The sequence below is a fragment of the Triticum urartu genome, chromosome 2A, assembly GCF_056163025.1.
Source record: "Triticum urartu cultivar PI428250 chromosome 2A, HENAU_Tu73, whole genome shotgun sequence".
NCBI lineage: Eukaryota > Viridiplantae > Streptophyta > Magnoliopsida > Poales > Poaceae > Triticum > Triticum urartu.
The window spans coordinates 127,223,658-127,237,089 of record NC_141874.1 but is presented as its reverse complement, the minus strand read 5'-3'; the positions used below and the strand labels follow the sequence as shown (position 1 = coordinate 127,237,089).

The 13,432-nt window shown below is 43.7% G+C and overlaps 1 protein-coding gene across 1 annotated transcript; it reads left to right on the top strand.

Moving 5' to 3' along the window:
• The first annotated feature begins 12,129 nt into the window (after window positions 1–12,129).
• LOC147984247 (zinc finger BED domain-containing protein RICESLEEPER 4-like) lies at window positions 12,130–13,052 on the top strand. Its single transcript, XM_087539719.1, has 4 exons — window positions 12,130–12,224; window positions 12,326–12,384; window positions 12,697–12,909; window positions 13,003–13,052. The coding sequence occupies exons 1-4, from the start codon at window positions 12,130–12,132 to the stop codon at window positions 13,050–13,052; spliced, it is 417 nt and encodes a 138-aa protein (XP_087395845.1).
• Window positions 13,053–13,432: the final 380 nt, after the last annotated feature.

Genomic DNA, 13,432 nt, shown 5'->3' with positions numbered 1-13,432 from the left:
ATATAGTATTATCATGCTCTATCTTCTTAACACAAAGTATTTATCATGCAGAACCGCGATGACAAGCCGAGCAATTGGTTCATACTTTTTAACGCGCTTCAGCTTTTTCAACTCTTACGCAATACATGAGCGCAAGCCATGGATATAGCACTACGGGTGGAATAGAGTATGATGATAGGGGTAAATATAGAGAAGACAAAAAGGTAAGAAAGTCTCACATCGATGCGGCTAACCAATGGGCCATGGAGATGCCCATCAATCGATATCAACGTGAGGAGTAGGGATTGCCATGCAATGAATGCACTAAGAGCTATAAGTGTATGAAAGCTCAGTATGAAAACTAAGTGGGTGTGCATCTAATCCTATAATGAAAAATTCCCACTAGTATATGAAAGTGACAACATAGGAGACTCTCCATATGAAAACATGGTGCTACTTTAAAGCACAAGTGTGGTAAAGGATACTAGCAATGCCCCTTCTCTCTTTGTTTATTATTATTTTTCTATTTCTATTTCTTTTTCTTTCTTTCTTTTCTTTCTTTCTTTCTTTCTTTCTTTCTTTCTTTTTTTCTTCTCTTTTTTCTCATTGTCCGGAGTCTCATCCCGACTTGTGGGGGAATCATAGTATCCATCATCCTTTCCTCATTGGGGCACTGCTCTAAAAATGAATAATGATGATCATCACACTTCTATTTACTTATAATTCGAAAGAAATAAAAATTACAACTCGATACCTATGACAAAATATGACTCTATATAAATGCCTCTGGCATGTACCAGGATGTGCAATGATCTAGCGTAACATGTATGAAAAATGATGAATGGTGTCTGAGCCACAAACACTATGTCGGCTATATGTCACCCTGTGCAAAATCGAACCGAAAACCAAAAACCGAACCGAAAAAACTAAACCGAACCAAAATTCCGGTTTTTTCAGGTTTTGGTTATGGTTTCAGTTTGCAAAATAAGAAACCATATTGCATTTGGGTTTTTCGGTTTAAAACCGAACAAAATCAGTTAAACCGAACAAAACCGAAAGGCCCAGTAGATTTCACAGAATCAGTCAATCATAGCTCACAGCACAGGCCCATCGGCCATCACTCGCGGCCCAGCCTAACCTCACGCATGCTTGCTTCAACCCTAGCATTAGCAATTCGCCAATTCCCCACACGCACACGCAGAGCAGCAGAGAGCGGGATGGCGGCGGCGCCCTAGCTAGGTCACACTCCATCCGACGCATCCATCCGCTCCCCTCCGTCCTCCGTCCTCCGTCGCGCACACCGGCATCGCAATCCTCCGCTCTCCTCGTCCGTCGTGCGCATCAGCCTCGCCGTCCTCCGCCCTCCGTCGTACATCGCACGCACCGGCGTCGCCGACTTCTGCCCTCCGTCCTCCGCGTCGCTGACCTCCGCCCTCCATCGCGCGCACCGGCACACGCCTACACGGAGCAGGACACGAGCCACCGGATGGTAAGGCACTTTCGATTCGCTCTGGTAGAAGAGTTGTTCAGTAGCGAACACACACATAGATGTGATGACTTGCAGTAGCATCTTCTCGACTGCAGGTTCTTCTGGGCTTCTGGCGCGCGCATCCATCGGGCCCCGCTCCTCCCCGCTGCAGGTGAAGCTCTCTGTCACAGCCGCCGTCGGAGCCCAAGGAAGACGCGAGCCGCCGTGATCGGATGGTAAGCATCTCCCATGGATGTGTGGTGTTAGTTCCTATTTAGTTACCGAACATGGATGGATGCATGGTTTCACTAGTTTGTTACTGAACATGGGTGTTTCCTATAATCCTATTTAGTTTTCTAGCAACTTTTTTAGTATTGGTTCTGCTGATGGTCACTGATACTGAATGAAAACTACCTGACTTATTTTTACAGGTGTCCGAGAGTGTTAGAGTTAACCTTGGCGCTGGTTCTGCTGCTGATCAACCTCTCTCAATAGATCCTGATGTTACCCCTGGCAGTGTGGGGGGGAAAAGTCGGAAGAGGTCAAAGGCATGGATGCACTTCATAGTTCAGAAAGATGATCCTGATCATGCTAATTGCAACTATTGTGATGCTGTACTGGGTTGCAAATCTGCATCGGCAGGTACTGCTTCTTTAGTCAACCATTTGAAGATTTGCGAAAAGAATCCTGCCCACATATGTAGCACTCAGTCCGAGCTTACCTACCAAGTTAGCGAAGATGGTAATTCGGTGGTTCCTTGGCAATACATTGAGAAAGAAGTTAGAGAAGCATTTGCTCGCATGATAGTGATAGATGAGCTTCCATTCATATTTGCAGAGAAATAAGGTTTTAGGTTGTTTGTGGCTAAAGCTTGCCCAAGGTTCACTATACCATCTAGGACAACTATGTATAGAGATATCATTGCTCTTTATGAAGCTGAGAAAGCTATGCTTAGAAAATATTTCATTGGATCACGTCAAACTGTTTGCCTCACCACTGATACATGGACATAAAAAAGACAACAAAGCTACATAGTCCTTACTGCACATTTCATTGATTCTGGGTGGAACCTTAGAAAAAAAATTATTAACTTTGTCTTGGTAGATGGACACAAAGGGGATGACATTGGGAAATCATTAGAAAAATTACTTATTGAGTGGGGCATTGAGCGAGTGTGCACTATTACTATTAATAAAGCAAGTTCTAATGACACTTGCTTAGCCTACATGAAGAGGTCTTTGACTAATAGGGGCTGTACACATGCAAAAAGTCAGTATCTTCACATGAGGTGTGTGGCACATATTGTTAATCTAGTGGTCCAAGATGGGCTAAAGATAATGTGCCATCCAATAAACAGAATTCGAAGTGCTATCAAGTTTGTGAGAGCCTCCCCAACTAGATTGGATTTATTTAAAAAGTGTGTGTAGCTTAGCAAGGTAGCGAGTAAAGGTTTGATTAATATTGATGTGGCTACTAGATGGAACTCCACATTTATAATTGTAGGATCGAAAGTATGTCTAGAGGGGGGTGATTAGACTACTTGACCAAATAAAAACTTAACCTTTTCCCAATTTTAGTTCTTGGCAGATTTTAGCTATTTTAGGACAAGTCAAGCAATCATCACACAATTCAAGCAAGCATGGAAAGAGTATATTGGCAGCGGAAAGTAAAGCATGCAACTTGCAAGAATGTAAAGGGAAGGGTTTGGGGAATTCAAACGCTATTGGAGACACGGATGTTTTTCCCGTGGTTCGGATAGGTGGTGCTATCCTACATCCACGTTGATGGAGACTTCAACCCACGAAGGGTAACGGTTGCGCGAGTCCACACAGGGCTCCACCCAAGGGCAATGATTGCGCGAGTCCACACAGGGCTCCACCCACGAAGGGTCCACGAAGAAGCAACCACCCACAACGGGTCCACGAAGAAGCAACCTTGTCTATCCCACCATGGCCATCGCCCACGAAGGACTTGCCTCACTAGCGGTAGATCTTCACGAAGTAGGCGATCTCCTTGCCCTTACAAACTCCTTGGTTCAACTCCACAATCTTGTCGGAGGCTCCCAAGTGACACCTAGCCAATCTAGGAGACACCACTCTCCAAGAAGTAACAAATGGTGTGTAGGTAATGAACTCCTTGCTCTTGTGCTTCAAATGATAGTCTCCCCAACACTCAACTCTCTCTCATAGGATTTGGATTTGGTGGAAAGAAGATTTGAGTGGAAAGCAACTTGGGAAGGCTAGAGATCAAGATTCATATGGTAGGAATGGAATGTCTTGGTCTCAACACATGAGTAGGTGGTTCTCTCTCAGAACATATGAGTTGGAATGGTGTGTGTGTTCTGATGGCTCTCTCATCAAATGAGAAAGAGGTGGAGGGGTATATATAGCCTCCACACAAAATCCAACCGTTACACAGTTTTCCAATCTCGGTGGGACCGAATCAGAAAACTCGGTCTGACCGAAATAGTAAACCTAGTGACCGTTAGGAATTTTGGTGGGACTGACATGCAACTCGGTAGGACCGATATGGTTAGGGTTTGGGCATAACGTAATCTCGGTGAGACCGATTACACAAACTCGGCGAGACCGAATTTGGTAATTAGCTAACCAGAGAGTTGGTCAGGCAAACTCGGTGGGACCGATTTGCTCTTTCGGTGAGATCGAGTGGAACTCGGTGAGACCGAAAAGTTACAAAGGGGAAACACTGAGTTTACATTGCAATCTCGGTGGGACCGATTCGCTCTTTCGGTAAGACCGAAAAGTTACGAAAGGGAAACAGAGAGTTTGCAACCCCATCTCGGTGAGACTGAGATCCTTATCGGTAGGACCGAATTGCTAGGGTTTGGCAGTGGCTAATGACAAGTGAAGCTCGGTGGCGCCGGATAGGAAGAATCGGTAGGACCGAGTTTGGCTTAGGGTTTAGGTCATATGTGGATATGGGAAAGTAGTTGAGGATTTTGGAGCATATCATTAAGCACATGAAGCAAGAGGCTCATTAAGCAACACCTCATCCCTCCTTAATAGTATTGGCTTTTCCTAAAGACTCAATGTGATCTTGGATCACTAAAATATAAAATGAAGAGTCTTGAGCTTTTGAGCTTGAGCCAATCCTTTGTCCTTAGCATTTTGAGGGTTCCACTTTCACATCCATGCCATGCCAATCATTGAGCTTTCCTGAAATAATCATCTTGGAATAGCATTAGCTCAATGAGCTATATGTTGTTATGAATTACCAAAACCACCTAGGGATAGTTGCACTTTCAATCTCCCCCTTTTTGGTAATTGATGACAACATATAGATCAAAGCTTCGACAAATGATAATAAACATGAAATATATCGTCGCTTTGAGAAGTATGTGATAAGTAAGAGCTCCCCCTAAATTTGTGCATATTTAAAATTTGCTTTGGACTGCAAATGCACAAAGAGTTAGAGTCATGGGTTACTCTTCCATGTCACATACATCTTGGTGGAGCGCTCAAAATGATAAGAATGAAATACATGCACTCATCACCAAGAATAATGAATGATCACACAAGATAATGGCATTAAGCAAGCATTAAGTGTAGCTTATGATCAAACACATGATCATCAATGTCTCACAAATAATGACGTAGTATCAAGCACTCAAAAGCAGATAAGTTCGAAAAACCACCAAATAGAGCAAGAGAGAAAAACAACACACTCTCTCTCTCTCGAAGCCTATGATCTATACATCTTCTCCCCCTTTGGCAACAAGTTACCAAAAAGTTCCTAGAAAATGCATAGCACTAGATCGACGCTCAGGCTTGATCTTCAGGTGGTGGTGGAGTCCGGAGCACTCCAAGGACGAAGCCTTCGGTAGACGTGGTCGGAGTCAAGGCTGAAGTGGATGCTGGAGCTGGTGGAACTGAGGCTGTGGCTGGTGCAGACGTTGTAGCTCTGGTGTCAGCAACTGGCAGTGCAGACGACCTCGGACCTCGTGGCACCCTCGCAAAAGCAGTCGTGGTCCTGCCTCTCCTCTCATTCATGTCCTCCTGGAGCTGCTCCACGGCAGTCTGTATCTCTGTCACCTTGATGTCCAAGTCATAGAACCTCTGTTCCATGATCCTCTCTAAACTCGCCTGGTTCTGAGTCAGGGTGGCTATACTCTGCTCAATCCGCAGGGTGGACGCAATCAGGTAACCAAGCTGCTCTTGTTTGGTTTGCAGGAAGTAATCAGATGCCTCTACTTGAGTAGGCATCCTAGCAGCTTTCTCCTTCTTCGCCTTTTCCTTCCTTTTCTTGCCCTCACCTGCAGTTGGCTCTTGGGAAGTGGGCTTCTCAGTTGAGGCTCTAGCCTTTGACATGGGCTGCCTGCCTGCTGGCCTTTTGATTTTTAGACCTGGCTTAGTGCCTTGAGCTGGTTCAATTCTCTTGGAAGTGGCCTCTTCCTCTGCCACATAGTCCTCATCTTCAGAGTCTGAAGTTTTCTTCTTCCTTTGTCTCGTGGCAGCCTTTGGCAAATTGCTAGGAGTGCTCCTGCTGCCTTCATCAGATGAACTGGAGGGACTAGTGCCCTCACTCATCACCACTTGCTGCTCTGATAGATTCTGGCTATCACTCTGGTCTGACATGCTGCAAACTGACTGCTGACCCTGCGAATAGATTATAGAGGAGATAGAGTGGATGAGCATCACAAAATGCAGAGATTTTTGCAAAAAGAATGATCCAAAAACTTAGTTTTAGTTTCCTACTGAAATCGTCTCGGATCTACCGATTTTCAAACTCGGTGATACCGAAGCAGTTTTGGAACCTAAACTAGTGAACTCGGTAGGACCGAGTCACAGTTCGGTGGCACCGAGACTGCTAGGGTTTCACTGAGTTCAAAAATCGGTCACACCGATAAGTAATTCTCGGTCAGACCAAGTCTCACTTGTGCAATGGCATAAGCCAAATCGGTGGGACCGAGTTTTTCAACTTGGTGGGTCCGAGATGGTTTCGGCGGAAACCTAAACCTAGAATTTTTGAATCAAACCTAATCTATGAGCGTTTTGACTGGATAGAAGTTTATCAAACGTGGCTAGAAACAATATGATCACAATGTGCTAGGAATCAGATTGAGGAATAGCACAAAGATCAAGTCCATACCCTAGTTCGGCGGGGACTTGCTACGGCGGCAACGGCGGGGCAGAATTCCCGTTGACGGCGATGGAGACCAGCGACTGGAGGCTGCTGGCTGCGAGAAGACGATCCGGAGACCTCAAGGGCAGAGCAAGCTATCACGCGGGCGAAGGGGTTCAGAGAAATTTCCAAATTTTGCCCGTGACTATATATAGCCCGACCCTGTCGGTGTGACCGAGTGGAACAACTCGGTGGCATCGAGATTCATAACTGCGCCCAGTTACTGAAACTCGGTGTGACCGAAAGGTTCAAATCGGTTGCACCGAGATCGAAAACCTAGATCAACTTAATGATCTCGGTAGGACCGAAGTGGAGTATCGGTCAGACCGAGAATCATAAAGAGGTTTTGGAAGTTTAAGTCTATGACAAATCGGGGACTCCGAGCGCTCCTCACACAGAGTGGTTCGAATCTGACTTGATCAAATTTTGTGATGCAGCATGAATAGAGTTTGAGACGAGAAAAGCATAGATAGCTAGAGGAGGTTCTTAGGCATTCTTGTCCATCCACTTGGCAAAAAGAAATAAAACCGAACCATCAAAAACAACAAGTGGATGTCCTCGAATGAGTAAAATATGCGACCAGCATGCTCACACAATAAGATGGCAAATGAAATATGTGGCAAGGCATGCACAACCAATTCTAGCATCTATCAAGCAATTTGCGATGACTAGGTCATCTATATATGAGTATATTGACTTAGGAGTCAAGTGAGAACACTTGATCATAGGTCATACTCATCGTTTAAGCTCAAGTGGGGTTACCACTTTTACATAAAGCATTGTTGTGTTCACATCTTTAGAGTTGCTTTAGCTCAAGTCTTAGAGTAAAGCTCCTCCTAGATGTGATATCCCCCCCTAAGAGGGATGAACTAACCTTGGGTTTTGTCGATGATGATTTCATGTAGATATTGAAGATGTGGATGCTCAATGTTGATGTAGATCTCTTGGAGCTATCCATATGAGTGAATTGCACTTTCAATACCTACATGGGTTAGTCCCACAAGGAACAAACAAGGATATCCATAGACATAGAGTGATGCACACAAAAGATGATGTCCATGGAAACTTTTAGGTTACCTTGCCCCTTGTCTTACCAACAAGAGGGTTTGTGACTCCTTGAACTAGTGCAAGATGTGGAAGTTGATTGCACTTGTTCTTGCCAAAATGATAGGAGTGAAGTATGTTGGCGGAGTCACCCTCAAGAACTCTCTAGTTCTTCTTCTTTTGGATCCACATCATCTTGCTGGGAATCCTTGGAGTTGTAGTCGTACTTGATGAAGTGGAACTTGAAGTAGTCTTGGGAATCCACTTGACTAAGGTCTTAGGAGCTTCTTCAAATGCATCAATTTCCTCTTGAAGCTTGTCCTTGCCTTTTTGCTCGTAGTCTTGTGGTGGAAGATCATCTTGAGCTTGTGTCCCCTTGAAAGAAGTATACTTCTCTTGTTGAGGGACAAACTTTGTCTTGGGGTATTGATCTTCTTCCCACTCAACTCCATTGGCATTGAACTTTCGTTCAAAACCAACACCTTGATTCTTCCGGTGCATTCCTTGCTTGCGCACAATTTCCTCGAATTGCTTACTCCCGGCAAGGCTTTTGTACAGTCCTTTCTCTATAATTCCCTTCAATATGCTATTTTCTTGCTCAAGTGTAACTTGGCTAAGAGAATCATTAGTGGAATCAAGAGAACTACTAGAAGCAACAATATTGGATTTAGCATGATCATTGTTACTACTAGAGGAAGAATCTTTCTTGTTAGACTTGACTTGAGGCATGTAAGTGGATAAGAGTAAACGCTTGGCAATGTAAGAAGAACTTTTCTTGCGGAGATCATCATTGATTGCCTTTAAGAACTCATGCTCTTGCTCAAGATTGAGCATTTCAAAGCGTAGTTTCTCATGAGCTCTTAAAAGTTCTTGATGATCTTCGAAGATAGTGTCATGAGCTAACTTAAGAGTTTTTAGTTCTTTAGTTAGAGCCTCAATCTTCTCCTTATCATTGTCACTCGTTTTAGCATGATTAATTGGTCTTTCATCATAGTATTCATCACTAGAGTTGTCACCAAGCAAATCATCACCTAACAAGTCATCTTCATCACTATTGAGATCAACATACTCGGGGTGTGTTACCTTAGGACCCTTGGCCATGAAGCATCTTCCAATTCCTTCATTTGGTGAGTCAAATATGTCGTAGGAGTTGGTTGACACAAGTGCTAGACCGACAACACCTTCATCTTGAGTATCTTTGGAGTCGGAGTGATAACTTCTCTCGGAGTGGCTGTCAGAGTCGGAGCCGGATACCCATTCACCAACATGAGCTTGATGTCTTCGTCTTGTGTAGCTCCTTGATGATTTTTCCTTCCTTTCCGAATCCTTGCTTCTCCGTGAGTATCTTCATTCATAACGATCATCTCTACTCCTTCTCTCTCTTGGTGGTGATCCTTTGCTTCTTCTTTTTGGAGAATCTTCTCTTCTCTTGTAGGGAGCCGTACACTCATTGGAATAGTGTCCGGGTCTTCCACAATTGTAACAGTTTCGCTCTCGACTAGAAGATCTTTTGTCATTGTAGGACCTTGACTTGGAGCTTCTATCTTTGCTTCTACTCTTGTAGAACTTGTTGAAGTTCTTCACCATTAAGCTCAATTCTTCATTTAAGTCTTGTTTCTCACTTGATGATGTAGGGGCTTCACATGAGGCTTTATAGGCACCACTTGATTTGTTGTGAAGTTCCTCTTTATCCTTAAGTGACATCTCATGAGCAACAATTCTTCCAATCACCTCCGTTGGCTTGAGATCTTTGTAATTGGGCATCATTTGGATCAATGTGCACACGGTATCATATTTTCCATCCAAGGCTCTTAGGATCTTCTTGATGATGAATCTATCGGTCATCTCTTCACTTCCTAAGCCGGCAATCTCATTTGTGATGAGAGCAAGCCTAGAGTACATTTCAGCGACACCTTCACCATCCTTCATCTTGAAATTGTCAAGTTGGCTTTGAAGCACATCCAACTTGGATTCCTTGACGGAGTCGGTACCTTCATGCATATCAATCAAAGTGTCCCAAATTTCCTTTGCATTCTCAAGGCGGCTGATTTTGTTGAATTCTTCGGGGCACAATCCGTTGAAGAGAATATCACAAGCTTGAGCATTGTATTGCAACATCTTCAACTCATCCGTGGTAGCTTCACGGTTTGGTTCTCTCCCGTCAAAGAAGTCACCTTGCAAACCAACACACACAATAGCCCAAACAGCGGGGTTATGTCCAAGAATATGCATTTTCATTTTATGCTTCCAACTAGCAAAATTAGTACCATCAAAGTAAGGACCTCTACGGTGATAATTTCCCTCGCTAGACGCCATACTCTCCTAGGTTGTGAAACTAAGGCTATGACCACCAAAAGCTATGGAGATCAAGCAAATGGAGACCAAAGCTCTGATACCACTTGTAGGATCGAAAGTATGTCTAGAGGGGGGTGATTAGACTACTTGACCAAATAAAAACTTAACCTTTTCCCAATTTTAGTTCTTGGCAGATTTTAGCTATTTTAGGACAAGTCAAGCAATCATCACATAATTCAAGCAAGCATGCAAAGAGTATATTGGCAGCGGAAAGTAAAGCATGCAACTTGCAAGAATGTAAAGGGAAGGGTTTGGAGAATTCAAACGCTATTGGAGACACGGATGTTTTTCCCGTGGTTCAGATAGGTGGTGCTATCCTACATCCACGTTGATGGAGACTTCAACCCACGAAGGGTAACGGTTGCGCGAGTCCACACAGGGCTCCACCCAAGGGCAACGGTTGCGCGAGTCCACACAGGGCTCCACCCACGAAGGGTCCACGAAGAAGCAACCACCCACAACGGGTCCACGAAGAAGCAACCTTGTCTATCCCACCATGGCCATCGCCCACAAAGGACTTGCCTCACTAGCGGTAGATCTTCACGAAGTAGGGGATCTCCTTGCCCTTACAAACTCCTTGGTTCAACTCCACAATCTTGTCGGAGGCTCCCAAGTGACACCTAGCCAATCTAGGAGACACCACTCTCCAAGAAGTAACAAATGGTGTGTAGGTAATGAACTCCTTGCTCTTGTGCTTCAAATGATAGTCTCCCCAACACTCAACTCTCTCTCTCATAGGATTTGGATTTGGTGGAAAGAAGATTTGAGTGGAAAGCAACTTGGGAAGGCTAGAGATCAAGATTCATATGGTAGGAATGGAATGTCTTGGTCTCAACACATGAGTAGGTGGTTCTCTCTCAGAACATATGAGTTGGAATGGTGTGTGTGTTCTGATGGCTCTCTCATCAAATGAGAAAGAGGTGGAGGGGTATATATAGGCTCCACACAAAATCCAACCGTTACACAGTTTTCCAATCTCGGTGGGACCGAATCAGAAAACTTGGTCTGACCGAAATAGTAAACCTAGTGACCGTTAGGAATTTCGGTGGGACTGACATGCAACTCGGTAGGACCGATATGGTTAGGGTTTGGGCATAACGTAATCTCGGTGAGACCGATTACACAAACTCGGGGAGACCGAATTTGGTAATTAGCTAACCAGAGAGTTGGTCAGGCAAACTCGGTGGGACCGATTTGCTCTTTCGGTGAGACCGAGTGAAACTCGGTGAGACCAAAAAGTTACAAAGGGGAAACACTGAGTTTACATTGCAATCTCGGTGGGACCGATTCGCTCTTTCGGTAAGACCGAAAAGTTACAAAAGGGAAACAGAGAGTTTGCAACCCCATCTCGGTGAGACCGAGATCCTTATCGGTAGGACCGAATTGCTAGGGTTTGGCAGTGGCTAATGACAAGTGAAGCTCGGTGGCGCCGGATAGGAAGAATCGGTAGGACCGAGTTTGGCTTAGGGTTTAGGTCATATGTGGACATGGGAAAGTAGTTGAGGATTTTGGAGCATATCATTAAGCACATGAAGCAAGAGGCTCATTAAGCAACACCTCATCCCTCCTTAATAGTATTGGCTTTTCCTAAAGACTCAATGTGATCTTGGATCACTAAAATATAAAATGAAGAGTCTTGAGCTTTTGAGCTTGAGCCAATCCTTTGTCCTTAGCATTTTGAGGGTTCCACTTTCACATCCATGCCATGCCAATCATTGAGCTTTCCTGAAATAATCATCTTGGAATAGCATTAGCTCAATGAGCTATATGTTGTTATGAATTACCAAAACCACCTAGGGATAGTTGCACTTTCAATAATGCTAGAGACTGTTGAGAAATTTTAGAGGGCATTTGAGCAATATGCACTTCAGGATCCCAACTACAAGACTGGGTTAGAAAAAACTGGTCCAGAACCTAAGCCTGATACTCCTGATCAGCGGGGTCCTCCAACTCAAAGTGATTGGGTGTATGCCCGTGAGTTCAAACAATTCCTCCAACACTTCTATCTCCTCACTAATAAGGTTTCTGGAACTAAGTACGTTACAGCCAACACCTTCTTGGAAGATATTGCTGATGTACATTTTATGTTGGGTGAATGGAGTGATCATGTGATTTGTGGTGATGATGAAATATTTAAATGCATGGCTACCAAGATAAAAACCAAGTATGAAAAGTACTGGGGTGATCCTGAAAAAATGAACAAGTATATATTCATTGCTGCCATCCTTGATCCAAGGTATATGGTTGATTGGTTGTTGTTCATTTGTCAAATATATATAGCTATTGTTCTTAATGCCCTTCTAACTTGTCTTGTCTTGTCTTACTTCTTTATGCAAGGACCAAGGAATCTCATTTCTTTAAAGACATGATTGAAGACACCTATGGAAGTATAATAGGTAATAGAATCTTGACATCTTCCCACAATGAATTTGTCTCTCTTTTTGGAGAATATAGAGAATTATATGGAACCAGTACTCCTAGCCGTCCTAGGGAATTAGCATCACAAGCTCGTCCTAGTGCAAATGCTTCTGAAAATTCTCTAGTGAGGTCACGATACAACCAGAAAAGAATGAGAGTTTGCGGAGAGGGCAGCACTAGCACAAATACCAGAACTAAATTAGACAAGTACCTAGCTAAGGACACAGAAGAGTTGACTGCTGAATTTGACCTTCTTGAATGGTGGAAGTGCAATGCTCCTCGCTTTCCCATCCGTTCAAAAATGGCTCGTGATATACTAGCAATCCCCATCTCTACGGTTGCTTCTGAATCAGCTTTCAGCACCAGTGGTCGTATTCTCGATGACTTCAGAAGCTCTTTAACACCAGCGACACTGCAGTCGTTGATATGCACACAAGATTGGTTGCGTTCTAAGTGTATCAATGTTGAAGCTGATCTTGCTGAGTTGACCAGGTTGGAGGAAGGTATTTAAATGAATGTGTATTTCAGTTACTTCAATGATCATGCAACATTAATGCTATTTAATTGATCATGCAATATTTCTGTTGTTTTTGTAGAAGTGGGTGCCATTCATTTAAATGATAATGTGACAATATCGATTGATTGATCTTCATGCATGGAGCTGGAGTGGAAAATTGCTGCCTGAAGCCCTGAAGTGATGAAACAAATGCCATTTTATCTCGATCTGCACCTTTTGTTTCTTTGTCGTGTGTTGCACATGTACTGTACTGAAGTTTGTTATCTCGAGCTGGAGCTGAACTTTGGTTGTTCCAGAATTTGCATTTTGTACTGAAGTTTGTTATCTTGATGTACTGGGCATGTACTGGGCCTTTCAAAAATGGCTCGTGATATACTATTACTAGCAATCCCCATCTCTATGTTCCAAAACTTTGCTTGTAGCCTTGTACTGGGCATGTTTAGTTGTGCTTGTGCTTGTACTGGACAAGTTTTTGTTCCAAAATTTCTTCGTGTGGTTTCAATGGACAT

Bases quoted from the DNA above. Each gene is read 5' to 3' on its own strand.
- LOC147984247 (XM_087539719.1), top strand. From the start codon at position 12,130: ATGGCTACCAAGATAAAAACCAAGTATGAAAAGTACTGGGGTGATCCT. The intron at 12,225-12,325 runs GTATATGGTTGA...TCTTTATGCAAG, and splicing joins GCTGCCATCCTTGATCCAAG to GACCAAGGAATCTCATTTCT. The intron at 12,385-12,696 runs GTAATAGAATCT...CTCGCTTTCCCA, and splicing joins CACCTATGGAAGTATAATAG to TCCGTTCAAAAATGGCTCGT.